The following is a 19325-nucleotide window of genomic DNA, read 5'->3' as shown; positions in this document are numbered from 1 at the left end:
CCTTGATTCCAACTTTTGATGTGTGTCTATCTTCTATTATTATTTAAAGATGGAAAACTTGTCCTTGGTAAACCCAAGGTACGAATTTCTAGTAGATAGTGATGGTATATGAAATTCGGTCGGATGTTCATCATCTCATATCCCACTTAGATCTTTGAATGTCTATTAATACATTATATTTCCTAAATCCATTCGTTTTCAAATGTCAATTCGATAGCTTATAGCATGTTTACATATAACCGGATTTAATAAACCCACTGGGTTTCAAATATCAATTTCATTGCGTATACCTCAAATAAATCCTCATAAAAAAGCTATAATATTAGCTGCCTATTACATTTCAAATAAAATCCATTGGATTCACGTTCGAGGGATTATTTGACGTATGCTAAATGGAATTGAAATCCAGTGATTTCGTAAATCTAAACGTACTATAAGAAGATGTAGTGTGGTTATGTACATATTTTGACATTTCTAACAGTTTTTTGTATGTGGAACTCATTTTAGTATTTGGAATTCATTGGCATCCGTTTACAAGTGAATAATGATAAAAATATGTTGTTTTCAATAACAAAATTTTTATTAAACTAATATTTGTACGAAATGTGCTAAGGTTCAATTTATCTTTGTGTTAATAGAAATTGTAAATATTATTGAAATTATGATGGACTTGTTTTTGTTTATCTTTAGCACTCATTACATGTGCTTCAAGTACACAAAAAAAAAAAAAAAAAAACAATAACAATAACAATACTTAAGCTTAAGTGGTTGCTGTGTTTTTTAATTATAAACAATTGAAAAAAATCCACTACAAACTACTAAATGAGACGTTAGCAACTGATTCTGGTCGATATAATGGATAAAAAATAAATTGTATTGTGTGTAATTTAAACATGGAATGGAATATTTTTACAGCAAGCAGTTGTTTTTTTGCAACAAAGGTCAATTCGAACTAAAAGTATGACAGGATATAGTAAGTAGAGCGGATTTAAATTGTCAAATTTATTACATATGTACGTGTCCAATAGATCCTTTTAAAGGATCTTATGTAAACCTGTTATAATGTACCCATGGTTAGTGGTGACTTCCATTATCCGTACACAGAAATACTAGCGGTCATCTGAATAGGTTTGAATTTTTTTCTTTTTATATGTTAAGGTATCTTCTGATGTGTTCGTATTGCAGATCCATACTATTTAGTTTTTGAGAGTCCTATACTATGCCAACATTCCCAAGAAAAAACTTGACGGTGTTGCCATATTTTCGGAAAATATCCTAATTATAATAAAAAATGTACAAAAAGTGACCAATTTTTGCGATCATCAGAATAGGTTTGAATCAAATAAAATTGAAAAATTGTACTATAGAAGCAAATATTGCGCAGTTTTTTGGTTTAGTTTAGTAAAATGGAACATTCTGATAAATCCTACAACAAATTTGACCCGCTTTATTTGGAACGTGGGTTCAATTCTCAACATTGAAAAGTTACCAAGAACTTTCAGATAAAATCAAGAAATACTCAAACCAAAACGTTTTATAAATTTGCTTTAAATGACTTTTTGATTTCGTTAGATCTATTCTGAGCTTCGAAAATTGTCTGAAAGCAAATACCAAGTGTAGCCATATTATTAGGATCGATAAAATAGAAAGGTCATTGAAAATAGATGGTATTTTAGTTCAAGTTTCATTTTTTAACTATCCTTGCAGTACAAATTTATGTGTTATCATGCTCATAAATCCACCATAGTTGACCACATGTATCATAAATGTTCGAAAATTGGTCTGGAAGAATGTTTAATCGACGACAATAAAGTAGAAAATTGTAATTCAAATTTAAGACAAAAGGGCATGATATCACCGACTGTTATAGTGCTGTAATACCTATATAGTCAGTTCAAAAAGTTTTTTTCTGTTCACAAGGCATAAAACAAACACGAATAAGTACAAAAGAATGGACTACTGAGGTTATACAGCACTATAAAAGTCGGCGATATCATGCCCCTTTGACTTAAATCTGAATTACAATTTTCTACTTTATTGTCGTCGAAGAAACATTCTTCCATACCAATTTTCGAACATTAATGATACATGTGGTCAACTATGGTGGATTTATGAGCATGATAACACACAAATTTGTACTGCAAGGATAGTTAAAAAATGAAACTTGAACTAAAATACCATCTATTTTCAATGACCTTTCTATTTTATCGATCCTAATAATATGGCTACACTTGGTATTTGCTTTCAGACAATTTTCGAAGCTCAGAATAGATCTAACGAAATCAAAAAGTCATTTAAAGCAAATTTATAAAACGTTTTGGTTTGAGTATTTCTTGATTTTATCTGAAAGTTCTTGGTAACTTTTCAATGTTGAGAATTGAACCCACGTTCCAAATAAAGCGGGTCAAATTTGTTGTAGGATTTATCAGAATGTTCCATTTTACTAAACTAAACCAAAAAACTGCGCAATATTTGCTTCTATAGTACAATTTTTCAATTTTATTTGATTCAAACCTATTCTGATGATCGCAAAAATTGGTCACTTTTTGTACATTTTTTATTATAATTAGGATATTTTCCGAAAATATGGCAACACCGTCAAGTTTTTTCTTGGGAATGTTGGCATAGTATAGGACTCTCAAAAACTAAATAGTAGGGATCTGCAATACAAACACATCAGAAGATACCTTAACATATAAAAAGAAAAAAATTCAAACCTATTCAGATGACCGCTAGTGTATGTATGTGGGTTAAAAATATCCTAATTTTGTTGGAAATTTCTGAGTATTTCGCCATTTAAACTAATATTTTTCCTTGAGAGTTTGAAAAAATACCGGCAATATTTATATATGTCACATCATTGCCATGTGGACATAATAAATTATTAATTACTGTTAACCGGCATAGGCTCATTTCATTGAAACTAATCCACTTGTTTACCTTTTTTTGCATTTGCAATATTGTTGTTGGTAAAATATCAAACAAAAAAAACTTTATGTGAAAACATTAAATTGAAATTCAAAACAAAAAACCATAACAACAAGTTAGCACAATCTAAACAAAACAAACAAAAATACCCAAAACAACTGCGCATTTTATACTTGTGAAACGGCGAGCACAGTGGAGGAGTTTGAATTTTTTAAAATTGTTAATTTTGTAAGTGTAAATGTTAATTTTGTAAAATGTAGTTTCGCTTAACGCGGTTGGTGTGTACTTAACGACAATAAGTATACGCATCAAAGACCGCAACAATGGAAACACTCTACTCGGATAACTGATACACCATTACATTTTTCTTTAATCTCTCTCACAGTCAAGGGTCAAGCCCGCTTGGTGTTAATTCAGCTTTACAACATGTTGTATAGAGATTTCATTCCCAACAATGTATTTTTCGTAACTTGCATGGTGGTAAGCTGTTTTTGATAGAGCGTCTACCTTATTATTGAGCCATGATTATAACCATAATGCATACCTATTTAGTATGTTCCTTTACATTTAAAAATGACAAAAATGGTAAAATTGGTGAACTGCTCTCATATAAATTGTATGCTCTTTAAAGTAAGTAAACATTGCGGGAAAAAATTGATAAAAACGGGAAAACTCATGCATGTAAAGGAATAGAGCAATTAATTGCATACTGATTATAATCAAGGTCTATTTAATAAAACCACGTAAAGAGTACAACAACATCAAGATAATCCTCCAAACTGTCAAAATTCACAATAACGACGATTTTGCAGATTGAGTGAAATCAGCTGAGCGTTTTACACCACCTTATAATTGGACTATTCAATTGTCAAATAAATTCCACTGGATTTCATTAGAGAAATCACAAATACTAACTCATCTCCCCCACTGTGCCAAAAACATATCAAACTCATAAGAAGATTAGTTCCCCTGCTGGCATTTAAAAAAGAAAATCTACAACAATTTGAAGTGTGTCAGACGTCACAGCAAAATTTAAACATAATAACGAACGATGTTATGCGGTCCAAAAGATCTAAATGTGGCGTGGCTGGCTCATCAATGAAAGTTGGTCACGTAGACTAATGTTTAGTCCAAAAAACACAAAATACTTTGGTTACACGCGCCCCCTAAAATGTAAACACATATTGACATAAGTATAGATAGTATATAAGCATACATACATATATAAACATAAATATACGCTCACCTATATATAGATTAATATTGTATTAATTTAATAAACAATAAATTAATAAAGCCGGTATTTTAATTTCTACTACCAAAAAAGGAAAACTTTTCTAAACAAATATTTAATTCCTCGTGAGGTGTGGGAACTATTTAATGGTAAAACTTGCAATAAGCAAAGTGTCATTGAACGTCATTCTTATTTATTTTCTCTTAAATAAGGATGCAATCTTTAAAAAAATAGATTGATGTAGGTTCTGAATCGGAGCTTCTTTAAGGAAATATCACAATATATTTTTTTATTATTTTTTTTTATTTTTATTAAAATTGTAGTGACATGATCTCGAAGAAAAGCATTTTACTTAAAAAAAATATGTTTATGTTTACGCTTGGTTTAAACTATATCCTTTTGCGATGATTAATGCGCTTATAATAGTACGTTTATATATAACCGGATTTAACAAACCCACTGGGTTTCAAATGTCAATTCCATTACATATACGTCAAACAAATCCTCATAAAGAAGGTTAACCCTGCAAAAGGCTATAATATAAACATGGCCTAAACGGCGTTTGCATTACAGCATTTTGCAAAGTTAACCTTCTTTATGAGGATTTATTTGGCGTTTGCGCTATGGAATTGACATTTGAAACACAGTGGGTTTTTTAAATGTCATTTATTTATTAAATTATTATTTATTAAATGACATATTTATTTTATGAAAATGAAAACCTAAATCAACAGGATTTGCTAAATCAGGCATAGTCTAAACGTACTGTTAGCCGAGGTTTCCACTTTGCGCCATAAGTCTGGCATTTAGAATCTAAATCTAAATTTTAGATTAAAGTTTTGTATAGTGATAAAGTGCATAATCTAGGAAAACATATGTCAAATAAATAGAAATAGAACCATTACCAAAATAATAAACGCTAATTGAAATGTACTTTTTAATCCCGGTTTAAAACCGATCAATTTAAAAAGAAAATGCATAACAGTTATTAACAAATGAATTTCGGAACTTTCGAGGCCGGCATCTCCGCCATACGAGTCATGTATTGGCGTCGTCAGCGAGACAGAACCTATCACACTATTTCCAGCACATTGACTCACAAACAGGTGGAGTGTGAATGTCTATATGTCATGACAGATACATTTCACTCGTTACTTAAAGGTGTGAATAAAATTGTCACAGTTTACAGGGCTGCATAACAGTTATTTGCAAGCAGCTGTGTGCAAGTGGAAAATAATAATGAAAAAACCTGAAACCATTTTTTATACAAGAAAAATTGTTCAACCAAAAATAAACAAAAAATACTGCAAAAAATCATCAAAACAAAAAAAAAACATAAAAACTCATTTCAATAAACGCCAGCGATGATGATGAAGAAGAAGAACGAAAACAATAACAACACCAGCAAGTACCAGCAAGTAAACAATTTCTGCCTGTCAGCCAGCTAACACACCACAAGCAAAACAGTAACAACAAAACAATGCCAACCCCAAACAGTCATAGCCATTCTCCATCCATCCAACCAACCGTCCATGTTCATTCATAGGGAACGTGATCGTCACGCACTTGTGTAGTGATCAGTTGAATGCGGTAAAGCGCTTTCCCCAAACCCTCTCTACCTCTGACGATCTTTCTTTTTTCACTAATTCAACACACATACACACGATCTCTACCAAAAACTCTCATCACGCTTGGTTGTCTACTAAAAAAAAAAAAACATTGGATTCTTGTTTACAATAGCAGCTAGGCCAGGTCATGCAGTCAAAGAAAAAACTCAATGTCAAAGAATATTTGTTTGAATTTGGAAGATCCAACCATGCGCATATGTAAATGTAGGTATGAGTGTGTGTGTTTTTATTTTGTGAGATGAAGAGTGAAAGATACTGAGCATTTCACTTTGAGAACTTCAGATACACTACATGCATATGGAAGTGTGGATATTGAGCAAGAGCGAATGAGTAACAAAATGCATTGTTTTGAGTAGATATCCAATTTTGTATTTTGAGTGGGTTTTTAAGAAACTCAATACGAGTTAGCTGGGTGAATCCATACATAATGGTCTTAAAGAGCTTTAACATGAAAGAAAAATACCTTATAGTACATTTAGACTAGGCTGGATTTAGCAAGTGGATTTAGGTTGTCATTTTCATACAATATACATGCATGTGTCAAATAAATCGAGATAATCATCGTGAATAAAAAGGTCTTACATCAGTTGCTCCAAATTTGTTTAAACGCCAAAATCTGTTCACATTACTGTGAATTGCTTCTTTACGTTGTGTATGTGATTTTGTTCACAATAATGCATTTTGACAACTAGAACCATAATCAGCTGCTTTTGGTGTAGTACCTGCATTATTGTACCATGCATGATGCAATGTGAATTAATCGTATGAAAACGTAATACTATGTTTACATTTACGAAATCCACTCGATTTCAACTGTCAATTCCATTGCTCAAACGTCAAATAAAATCCAATCGATTTCAGATGAGTTTTCATTTGACATATACACAAAGGAATTGACAGATGAAATCGAGTGGATTTCGTAAATATAAACATAGTATAAACAAAATGTGAATTGGATATCTACTCAAAACAACTTGAAGGGCTTTCAGTCATAAGCTTCGTTCCAGTACTTTTTTAATGATAAAAGTGTCAAGAGAGCAAACTGTCGAAAATGAGTTCCACATACACATTTTTCCAAAATGTACGGGAACGGAAAAATGGCAGAAACGTCGTAAAAACTAGAACAAATGTCAAAGTCGACGTGTCAGCCAACCCGAAGCCGGCAAACATGTTGCACACTTTTTCCTCGCCCAAATTTGTCGTGTAAAAAGTTTCTAAAGAGAAAGCTATTCAGCGCCATTTTTGTTCAATGAGAAGTGAACATTTTGCAACTTTTTTGGTGTACGGGAACGTATTTTGGGCAAAAATATGCAAAATGTGTAAAAACTTTTTAGTTCTGGAACGAAGCTATAATGGTCTTGTTGTTCGTTGCATCATGGTGCCAAGGTTTACACCAAGATCTATTTACCAGGTCGCGTAACTAGCACAATAACAACTCTAGCTTTGTTCCCGTACTTTTCAATAGTAAAACTTGGAAAAGAGAGAAAGAGAGCAAAATTGTTCTTACACAAAAGTTTTTTCAAAAAGTTCGGGGACGCAAAAATGGAAAAAACGTAAAAAAAACTGGAAGAAATGTCAAAGTCGGCGTACCACCCAATCAGACGCCGGCATTCATGCTACTATTTTTTACTTGCCCAAATATGTCGTGTAAAGCAGGGGTGCTCAGAATAGTTCGTGTATAAGTAGTGGTAAGACACTCTCCCCATTACTAAACAATGGCAAATGAGAAATAATGAGAGCATACGTGTGGTTTGTTTTTACGCTACCGTAAGGAAGTGATCACCAATGATGTAAAGTTTTAAAAGAGAGCGTCATTCGCCGTCATGTTTGTTTAAAGAGAAGTGAACATTTTACAGCTGTTTGTGTACGGGAACGGGTTTTCGGGTAAAATGTGTAAAAGTGGTAAAAATTGTAAAAACTTTTTAGTTCTGGAACAAAGCTTCTATTTTGACCAATAATTCTTCAAGCTGTCAAAATGTTTGTTTACAGTTTCATACAATTTATTCACACCTTATAATTTCATCATGGTTTAGACCATGGCGTAATAGGAAGGTGTTACAACAATTGCTCAAAATCAGTCTAAACGTCAAAATTTTGTTTTTTTTTCACAATAATGCAATTTAACAACTAGAACCGTGATCAGCTGTATTTGGTGTAGTACCAGTATTATTGGATTAGACTATACACATATTGACATTTGAAATCCAGTGTATTAAGTGCAAACGGGATACAAGTTGTCATTTTCATACAATATAGCATGTCAAATAAATCGAGATCATGCACGTAATCATCGTAAAAGTTAAAGCGTAATGGTTGGATGCGTGGGACTTCGGTAGACTCCTAATTTTTCAATGTATATCTAAGGTCTAACAGCTTAACTCGAAAGAGAATTAATTAAATATCACTATGAATGACTTTCGCCTTAATAAGGCAAAAATAAAATAAAAAAAGGAAAAGTTTTTAGTCTAAAAGTAAGTTTACATATAACCGGATTTAATGAACCCACTGGGTTTCAAATGTCAATTCCATTGAGTATACGTCATTTTTTGAGTTACCGACAAAAATCGGTAAAATTAAAACTCAAAATTATGAATGAAAAGTTCAAATAAAAGTTGACAACACTCTTGTTATCGGTAGAACTTTACGACTACTTTTTATTCGTCGCTAACTTACCGAAAAACATCGGTAATTACCGAAATTATAAGCATATTAATTTTACCGGCAATTGTCGGTAACTCAAAAAATGAGTTAGAGAATCGCACTACTGAAAGTGGTAAAACCGGCAAAAGTAGCAAAAGTTGTAATCTGGTTCCATATGAATTGTACGGTGTCTGAAGTAAAGGAACGCTTTTCGAGTAAAAAGTTGTAAAACTTGAAGATTCTTGCACGTAAAGGAACAGAGCTTATGAAGAAACAAAGAAAAAATCGATTTAACAATCAACCGTCTTTTGCTTGATATTTTTCGGAAGAATTGTTACAGGATGTTTAGCAGTAAAAGAGAACGAAATGAGAGGACAATTGCAAATTTGGTTGACTATGAACTTTCTTACGGGTTTGCTCTATCAAATGATTTTTGATTATCTCTTTTGTGATTGACTATACGTTTACATATTACTGGATTTGGTTAAATCAACGGTCAAATCCATTGCTTATACGTCAAATTAATCCTCATAAAGTAGGTTAACCCGACAAAAAGCTCCAATGTAAACTTGGCTTAAACTTCCGACAGACAGGGATTTTGAACTCGGCTTCTACAATGTTGAATCAACATAGATTTAAATTCTTCCCCCTCAGAAATATCAATTATTTTGTTTCTTTATAATTGAACTAATTATCCCTCGATTGATCTAACTTATCATACCACCATCCAACACAACCCTTTTTATCATTGCTCATAAATGTTGATTATGTCAATTGAATTGAATATTTTTTATTGTCATACTTTTCAATTATCTTTTTGTTACTAATTGTCAATAAGAATTTTATTGTTTGTCTCATTTTTTCGCATTTCAAGCTTTTTATCCCAGGCGGCAACAAGTACTGTGACCGACTGCCTGGCTGGCTGGCTATGTAACTGACATATGCCAATGCTGTTCAGTAGTCATTCATTGTCTAAATATTATGATGTATTTGATGTGTAATAATAGTAAATATTTATTAAAATGATAATTATTTTTAATTAAGCATTCGCATCCGCACTTTAGCGACACTTACTGGCACAGTTGGAATTAAAGTTCTTATCTATCCTGGTTTTCTATTCCCTTTGTAACCTTCCATAAAAAAAAAACAATAAAAGCTTCGTTCCCGTACTTTTTAATAGTAAAACTCGTAAAAGAGAGAAAAATTGTTGTCACAAAAAAGTTTTTTCAAAAAGTTCGGGAACGGAAGAATGGAAAATACGTCAAAAAAACTGGAACAAATGTCAAAGTCGGCGTATCAGCCAATCAGACGCCGGCAACCATGTTACTATTTTTTTACTCGCCCAAATTTGTCGTGTAAAAAGTTTTTAAAGAGAGCTTCATTCAGCGCCATTTTTGTTTAAAGAGAAGTGAACATTTTACAACTTTTTTGTGTACGGGAACGCTTTTTCGAGTAAAATGTGTAAAAGTCGTAAAAATTGTAAAAACTTTTTAGTTCTGGAACACAGCTAAATACAGTAGAGCGTGGGTATAATAAATCATTAGTATGGAAAAGATAAAATAAATTTAGGGCCTGTTTATGTATGTCGATAAGAAAACGAATGCGGAAGAAAAACTACCAAATTTGATTGTGTATTTCAAATTTGTTTTTTGTTTTGAAGCAAAAGTAAATTAAATAATATTTCAAAAACTAAAGTTTGGGTGTCTTTCATGCGCACACATTTTCGTTTCGAAATACATAAACTGGGGGTTAATATTCTGAGCAGTCTATATGTTTGTAACGGTTTCCTACGAAGTAATCAAAATTACAATTTGTGTGTTCCCGTACTCAATAACTTGTAAAACTTCTCAAATTTATAAAGGAAAGATTTGTAAAAAAATCTAAAATAGTAGGTTCTTGCAGGAACAGATATTATTCGCCCCTTTTTAAAGTTTAAAATCTCTACATATACCTTTATAAAATTAAAAAACGAAGTGATCAAAAGAAATCAAAGGTATTTTCGTCTTTCATAGTCTCCAAAACCAAATTGGTGCATCACAACTCCGTGAAAATTTTCCGTGTAGCACAGTGTTATAGTACGTTTAAATATAACGGGTTTCAAATACCTATACATATACGTCAAAATAAACCCTCATAAAAAACCGACAAAAAGCTATAGTGCAAACGTCGTTATTTGCAGAAACCGATAGTTAGCAACACTGTACAACACAAAAAATAATTACAAGATAATTCGGCCAGATTATGAAAGAGGACCGAAAAAAAGAAGACACGCGTTTTGAAAGTTTACGTCGGGAAGTAACCTAAATAGGCGTGGCAAGTTCCGCCCATTTTTACAGGTTTTGAAATATTCGACATCCGATTCCTTGGAATGCTTGCATTTTAGGTATAAAGTGTCTTTGGCAATATTACTGACAACAATGCGGGGTATCTTTTTATGAAATAAATTGACCCTCATGCGAGTCACTAAAGGGGTCTTTTTGGCCCCTTTTTTTAAAAACGTATAAAAACTCATTTTAAATGTGATCGTATCAGATCAAAATATTCTACAAAATTATTTGTCATAAAATTTTACTATAGGTCCTCGAATACACCAAAACCTATGACTTATCCTGATGACGTTATTTTAGTGCATAGTACCAAAATACGTAATTTTTCAAAGTCCAATCTGAGTTATCAATATTTTCCCTATATATATATATTCACCATAGATATTTCAAAAACAGTTTGGATCGAGCACACATAATCTTCTGAAAGAATTTATTATCAAAAAACATCAATAAAATATATTTTGTGACCGCAGATAACGAAAATGTGAATAAAAACGGTAGAATATGGTCCTTAATCATATATAAAAAGCGAAAACTTATGGAGATGTTAAATATTATAGCTACAAATTTCTTTTCGGTCTTCTTTCATAATCTGTGTTTCTTGTAATTTTAAAAAGAGTTCGATTTTGTTGTACAGTGCAATTAATGGCTCGCCTGTATTCGATATTATTAACAATGAAGGTTGTTGTTCTATTTTTGAATATCATACATCATTTTGCTATTGCTGTTCAGTTGTTTTTCTATTTGTAATTGAAAACAATTATTTTATTGATTTTCATTCAATTCAATTCGTTTGTGGCACATATCAAAGTTTAATTGACAGTGTGATCTTATTTATAGGACATGGCCGTCAATAAATGTTAAATGTTTTTTTTTCTTTTTTAAAATTAATAGCGAAATTGAATGTGGGAATTTTATGGATTTAAAAGGGATTTTTAATTTACTCGACATGTTTTATGAACAAAGACAACTCTAGAACGACATCAGTAGTGAGAATAGTAACATTCGTCCAAAAATGAGTCAATTTGGCAAATTTGTCATTACTGTGAATTATTTGTTTGATAACATAAACAATCATTTTGGCAGTCTGAAGGATTTTCAATCAAAATAGAGTTGTTGTAATATTTACGTGGACTCTTTAAAATACCTTGAATTCTACTACTTTTGTCCTTTTACTTGCTTAGTTTCAATGTTTAACCCAGCGTTTACAAATGCCAGTATTGGCAATGCAATAGCAAAAATACAAACCTTTTTCACAAATACATTTAAACATATTTAAATATGTATAGAGAAAAGTATGAATGCATTGGTGAAAATGGTTTGTAACTTTGTTATTGTCTTGCCAATACTGTCTGTGTGTAAACGCCAAGTATTATTTTACCAATATTGATTATTGTAACGTATACTTAACGTCGTAATTAATACGCAACATGTTGTTGCAAAAATAATAATTTCGAAAATTGCCAATTAAACATTTTTTAATTCGTGATCAAAACACTTTTACACTATTTTAATAAAAACATGTAAAAAACTTATCTTTTTTGTGAATGTCACTTATAGCACGTTTACAAATAACTGGATTTAATAAACCTACTGGGTTTCAAATGTCAATTCCATTGCGTATACGTCAAATAAATCCTCATAAAGAAGGTTATATGCTGTTTATATTAGAACTTTTTGCGGGGTTAACCTTCTTTATGAGGATTTGTTTGACGTATATGTAATGGAATTGACATTTAAAACCCAGTGGGTTTGTTAAATCCGGTTATATATAAACGTACTATTAGGCCCATGGTTCAATTATTAGAAGGTTGGGCAGGTTGACGAAATTTCAAAAAAACAACTCTGAAGCCAGTTTGCTTATAACTTCAAATTACTAATGACAAATGCAACAGGAGTTGTTTATTTGAAATATTGTCAAAGCTTGTATCATTTAAATTGAAATAAAATTTGTTTTTTTTTATTAAATGCTTACATAAAAAAATCATTTAAGATTTGTACATATACTTACATACATATATAGCCATGTCCATCTGTCCGAACCTATTGAAGGGGGTGGATACAATTTTGGGAAAATGTATTGTAGGCCTTTATAACTTTTGGTGTTGAAAATGGGCTATATATGTATGTAGGTCCAGGTTATGGTATAGCCCCCATATAAAGGTACCTCCCAATTTTAATTTTAGCTCAGTAAACTTCATGGTGGAGGATATAAAAAATTCGAACCGGCCCAACGTACCACTTTTTTACGTTATGTACTTATGGTGAGGATTACGTAGGTGATGAAAGATACCTGACCCGCTTTATCATTGCAAAGTCCAGGACTTGTCCTGGCCCATCTTTCATCACAAGTGGACACTGACCTCACCGCGGTGTCACCTGGGTAGCAGCCTTTAGCACCCCTTAATGATAGTGACCTAACATGTTTACCCATAAGAACGTTAAAAACTTGCGTTGGGCTAGTAACCCATCCCTCCAAAACATCTTACTATGAAGAAGCAGAAAACAACCCCTTCCATAGTTGAAGACCCCCGTTTTTTGTATCATAAACTGCGAATCTGCACCTGGAATGTTCCGACTATTTATAGAAGTGCGGTTTACGCACTGGCAGATGTACTTGAAAAATACATAACAGATACAGGAATTAAGATGGATTTGGAAAGGCTTCACAACAACACATAAAGCCTGAGTTTGGTTGCGGATTTGGTCGGAGGTAAAAGATTTAGGTATCCGGCTTCATCCCAGTGATTAATAAGAGACTTGCTATAATTCGTACAAACGCTAAATTTTTAATTTTTCGCATCAGTTTGATTTGTGCTCATGCACCCACAGAAGACAAGCCCGAACAGAACATACATATTTTATGAGCCTTTAAAAGAAAGGTATGAGGCTGATAGACTTCCCAGCGGCAAAAGAATGGTAGTACAAGATGTAAGCATCTAGACATTCTTCGTTCTGAGGAGAAAACATGGACTCGGATCACCATCTTGTTGCAGCAAAGGTACGAAATACGTACCCACATAAAATACGAACCAAGTCGAATTTAATATTTCTTGCACCATGGTACGGAAGTTGGACATCGGCAAGCTGCAAGCACAACACATAGCACAGCATTTCCACTCATCTGTCCAAATTGCTTAAGGAAAGTGTCCCTCGATGATGTTGAATTCATTTCTTTTTTCAAAAATGTGCATATGTCTATTTTTATTTATGATTTTAAATAAATTTATTTTGTCGTTTGTCAACCCAGTCAAACTGTTTTGACACAATAGGAGGACCTCAGGAAAAAATTGTAATCAGATGTTTGCTCTGTCCTACCTTGTAATGATTGTACCATGGTTAGGCCGGCAAAAAGCTATAATGTAAACCACCTATTAAATTTGTATTCATAAGTCCCAATTTACATTAGGCGAGTTTACTTGCGGCAATTGTCAGTTTGTAGGTGAGAGAGGGTGCTGAGAGGCAAAGGGTTACCATATGCCTCACCTCTCTCTCCTACAAAATGACAATTGCCGCAAGTAAACTCGCCCAATGTAAATTGGGACCAATAAAAAAAAAACTACTTGATTACCATCATGGTACAATAATACAGGTAGCATTATCATGCCAGCTGATGGTAACATAATGTGTCAACTGCATTGAATTGATGTCAAATATTGACACCTTATGTTACCAACAATTGCCGATGCGGCTACCTGTGTATTTGTACCATGATTACCATAAACAAAAAACTTTTCTTTTAAAAATATAACAACATAAACTGTTACTAAACTTGCTATTATTGACCACTTAAGATTATATTTATGTTCAAGTTTAAACTTGTGTTGATAAAATTTTACTATTTGTTCACTATTTGATGATTATTTACAATAACATCTCATCGAAAATAACTGTCTTGATTAATTGAATTTCAAGAATACTATGCGAAGTGTAGTACTTTGGTGATATTTGTATATGTATGCACATGATCATAATATTTGATAATTGTTATTCGTAACACAATGCTACAAAATTTAAAAATCAACAGAATTGATCTTAATTTGAGAGAATATTTGTTAAATAATCGTAAACATTATTTTAAACAATTTCAAGAATATTTTTTAGAATTAATCCGAATACTTTTCCTGATTTACACTTGTCTTTCTTAGATGTTTGAGAGAAAAAGTTGTTGATATTTAAAGCGGGAATATTCAATCATAGCACATTAAGGTATCTTTAGTCACACTTGTTGTGGTATTTTTATGGGTGTGAACAAGATATGTGTTAACAAGATATATAATTTTACATATGTACATGTTGTCACATTTTGTATACAATAAATGACAGCTCACATAAATGTAAAATTACATATCTTGTAAACAAATCTAAGTATACACACTTTTTATGGATATGTTACACCAAACACGGCTCATTCTAACAAAATTCCTTCGCAAATACATCGATTTCTTTCTTAGTAGCTCTGTGTAATATAAATAAATAGTACATGATCTATTTGACAGTTTGTTTTTCTCCAACATCTTATAATTTAAGTACAAAGACTTACGGATCCATGACTTTTATTTATTGTTGTTGTTTTTTTTTTATAATTGGGAATGATGTCAAATTTTTGTAGTTAATGTTATTTTTATTTTTTATTTTTGAGAAATATGACCACAATTAGTTTAAATTTTGTGGATGACTGATCTTTTAATGTTCGAAATTTTAATTTTTAATTCTTCCATTCACACGGGTGAACAATTTGTTGCGTTAATTCACTTGGATATTTCAAGACAAAATAACAATAACAGCGAAGTCAGATGATGATCTACTCAATTTGTATGTTTTTTCGTTTACTTAAAATTTCAATTATTAAAAAAAAAAGAAAAATAATTTCACCTACACAGATATTACACATATGAATACAAATGTCGACTTGTAGATATCAATACTTGTGTATTTTGGAAAATAAGTGATACGAAAGAGAATGGGAAAAATATTAAAAAAAATATGAGTGAGAGTTGCAAAATTTTTAAATATAAAGCGGGGTACACACGATCAGTTTTGACTGTCGATTTTTCGGAAATATGTCCAGCAACCACAAAATATTTTGTGGCAAGCAACCGATTATTTGAGCAAAACTGATCGTGTGTACCCCAATTAAGGTCTATTCCATAGCTTTGCAAGTAAAAAGTAGTTGCAAGGTTTTGAAAGTACTTCTCAAGGGGTGACTACATAAGCTGCTTGCTTCTGATAAAAGAATAAAAAAGAAAAGGGCAACCCAATTCGAAATTTGCTCGGCCTTCTTTATTCTTTTATTTTTATTATGTCAGAAATGAAGCAGGAAAGCAAGGCAATCAGGCAAGGCAGCTTATGTACGCAGGCCTTCAGTTCTCTTTTACAGAACAAGTTTGTTATCGAACAGTATTTTGTAAAAGATTGTACAAAGGTTATAAGGTGGCGTAAAACGACCAGCTGATTGGTTTCAATCTGTCAATTTTTTTGTTATTGTGCATCATTTCTATGAAAACGTAAACAAACATTTTGACATATTGAAGAATTTTCGGCCAAAATAGAGTTGTTGTTGTGCTACTTACGTGACCTTATAAATAGATCTTGCATGTAAACAAATAAACTCTATTTATTCTGGATGCAGTTTTTGACAGTTGTTCCTTTGTTGCTATTAAAAAGTACTGGAATAGTCAAATAAGCTCTGTTCCTTTAAGTGTCGGAATCTTCGAGTATATACCACTTTTTATTCGAAAAGTGTTCCTTACTTCAAAAAGCATACAATTTATAGGAGACCGGTGGATAGATTTTACCATTTTTTTCCACTTTTATCCTGGGATTACACACACAGTACACTAGACGGCAGTTTAGTTCTTTCATTGATTGTCAAAAATTTTTCTTGTGACGTAGGCGTCCGGACCAAAATCTATTTACCAGGAGCCCAATTCTGTTTCTATGAAAATGTGAAATGAAATGTATTATAATGGAACAAAATTATAAAAAAAATATTATAAAATTAAAAATTATAAAGAAAATATTTTTTATTTCAAATTTTTATAGAACAAAAGTCCAGCCCCAGTAGTGGGATTCTATAACTTTTTGTGCAGCTACCGACTAAAATCGGTAAAAGTAAAAGACAAAATTTCGAATGAAAAGTTGAAATAAAAGCTGCCAACACTTGCGGCATCGGTAGGGGTTAGCGACTACTTCATTTTGGTCGGTAGCTTACCGACGTTCGTTAATTGTCCAAATTGTAAGCAAATACAAATTTTCAGTTATCGATAATTGTCGGTAATTCTGTCGTTAACTATTTACAGAATCACACTACAGTAGTACGATTCTGTAACTCATTTTGTGAGTTACCAATGACAAAATAATTTTTTTATAGCAACTTAGGCCGCTAATGCTATTCTTGCAATTTGGAAAACATTTTTGATTTCATGAATGAGAATATAATTTTTTTTTATATTTTGTTTGACAGAAGTTTTCATATATTTTTTATTATTTGAACTATTTTTGTTGAAAAATGTCCATGATTACTGTCTATGAAAATTCAAAGACAGTCCCTAGACATATTTGCCAAAAGTATAAATGTATTAGTGAAAAAAGTTTGTATCTTTGCTATTGTCTGCTCCAAAACTGTCTGGTGTAAACACCTAGTTACCGCTTTAAAAAGTAAAGGAACATACCAATCAATAGAAATATAAGCTGTGTTCCAGAACTAAAAAGTTTTTACAATTTTTACGACTTTTACACATTTTACTCGAAAAAGCGCTCCCGTACACAAAAAAGTTGTAAAATGTTCACTTCTCTTTAAACAAAAATGGCGCTGAATGACGCTCTCTTTAAAAACTTTTTACACGACAAATTTGGGCGAGTAAAAAAATAGTAACATGGTTGCCGGCGTCTGATTGGCTGATACGCCGACTTTGACATTTGTTCCAGTTTTTTTTGACGTATTTGCCATTTTTCCGTTCCCGAACTATTTCAGAAAACTTGTGTGTAAGAAAAAATGTTTTGCAGTTCTCTCTTTTACGTGTTTTACCATTAAAAAGTACGGGAACGAAGCTATATATTTGCTCTGTTCCAGAACCTGCAAGAAGCTACTAGTTTTTACTACGATAACATTTTTTCCTTTATGTTATCGGGAAAAATAGTAAAAAATAGTAGATTTTTGCAGTACTGGAACAAACCAATTGTGAAATATATATAGTTCACTATGTAGTTCCTGTCGATCCTATCGTTTGTATGAGTGATTTTTAAAGTTCGTTTGTAGGACAGTGAACTAGAAAAAAGATTTACCCGACTCTATAGTTAAAAATGATAATACAGGTTGGAAAATTGTACCCCATTCAATATACCACCCGCTATTTGTCTTTAATATATGCGATCGAAGAAAACACATAAATAAAACAACAAAAATAATGTTTTTTTTTTTTGTTTTTACATAGGTACATAAAGCATATACATATATACATAAAATGTACGTAATTAAAACAAAAGAACACCGCATCAATAAGATGTACAAATACATCCATATATGCCACGTATACGTACATACATGTGCAATTATTTGTTTTCCATTGTATAGCAAAGTCTGATCATGTACACAAGTATTTGGCAAGGCAATTATTTCTAGAATTGTTTTTTATATTATTTTTTGTCTCAATTTGTTATTTTTATAGACATTGGTTTGGTATCCATGCAGGGGGATAGATATCGTTCACCCGCATAGCCAATAAGATTGGGACATCATTTATTGTTTTTGTTGATTCTGTGTATATTTTAGAGAAGAACGTACAATGACCTCATATCCGTCAATATTCTTCTGCGATCGTTGTTGTTCCTTGAAAGCGGTGCAATTGTTGTTTATTTAAAATGCACCGTTTAGGAAAATTTTATTTGAAAAAATTGAATTTAGCAATCAATTTAAAGTAAAATTCTAAATAAACAATTAGATACAGTGGGCCACATCGAAAATGAGCTTCATAGGAGGAAACTGTGATGAAATGTTGGGTAAAGAAAGCCAATTTCCCTAATGAAGAGAATTCGGAAAACATGGGTGGTAGAATAACAGTCACAAGAATAAGTCAAAACAGCGTGTGATTCTCATCCTTTATTTTAATAAATTATAAACGTTGCAAATGTATTTGTGTTCCAGATCTAAAAAGTTTCAACAATTTTATTTAAGGCAAACCTTCAAATAAAATCAAAACTCCAATGTGTTTATTGAATTGAAGTTCTTCACCTGGAATATGCTAATCATGGTACAATAATACAGGTAGCATTATCATGGCAGCTGATTGTAACATAATGTGTCAATTGCATTGAATTTATGTCAAATTTTGACATCTAATGTTGCCAACAATTGCCGATGCGGCTACCTGCGTATTTGTACCATGATGCTAATAGCCTGAGCTTATAGGCCTAACAATTCATCATATCCTGGAAAATGTAACGCTGGATATAATGATGTTATAATTGCAGGGGACTTTAATTCAAACAATCTTGTCGACCCTTCTTTGCCTAACATCATGATTCCTCTTGGGGTTTATGCTACTAACTGCAGAAACACTACTCATT

At 32.1% G+C, this 19325-nt stretch overlaps 1 protein-coding gene across 7 annotated transcripts in view; it reads right to left on the bottom strand.

Annotated features, from left to right (window-relative positions):
- Positions 1–19325, bottom strand: part of Drat (Death resistor Adh domain containing target) — a 46637-nt gene that overhangs the window by 17291 nt on the left and 10021 nt on the right. The window contains exon 1 of one of the 7 annotated variants that reach the window (XM_073991107.1): positions 15301–15693. The exons of the other annotated variants lie outside the window; for them this stretch is intronic. Within the exon in view, the coding sequence (XP_073847208.1) occupies positions 15301–15308 (8 nt within the window). The 5' untranslated portion in view covers positions 15309–15693. Of the gene's footprint in view, positions 1–15300; positions 15694–19325 lie in introns of those variants that run through there. 7 annotated transcript variants of the gene reach the window in all.

This window comes from Musca autumnalis, unplaced genomic scaffold (genome assembly GCF_047663935.1).
Source record: "Musca autumnalis isolate F117 unplaced genomic scaffold, ASM4766393v1 scaffold_5, whole genome shotgun sequence".
NCBI classification, from domain to species: domain Eukaryota; kingdom Metazoa; phylum Arthropoda; class Insecta; order Diptera; family Muscidae; genus Musca; species Musca autumnalis.
Note: the sequence above shows the minus strand (reverse complement) of the source record. Positions and strands in the feature narration are given on the sequence as shown.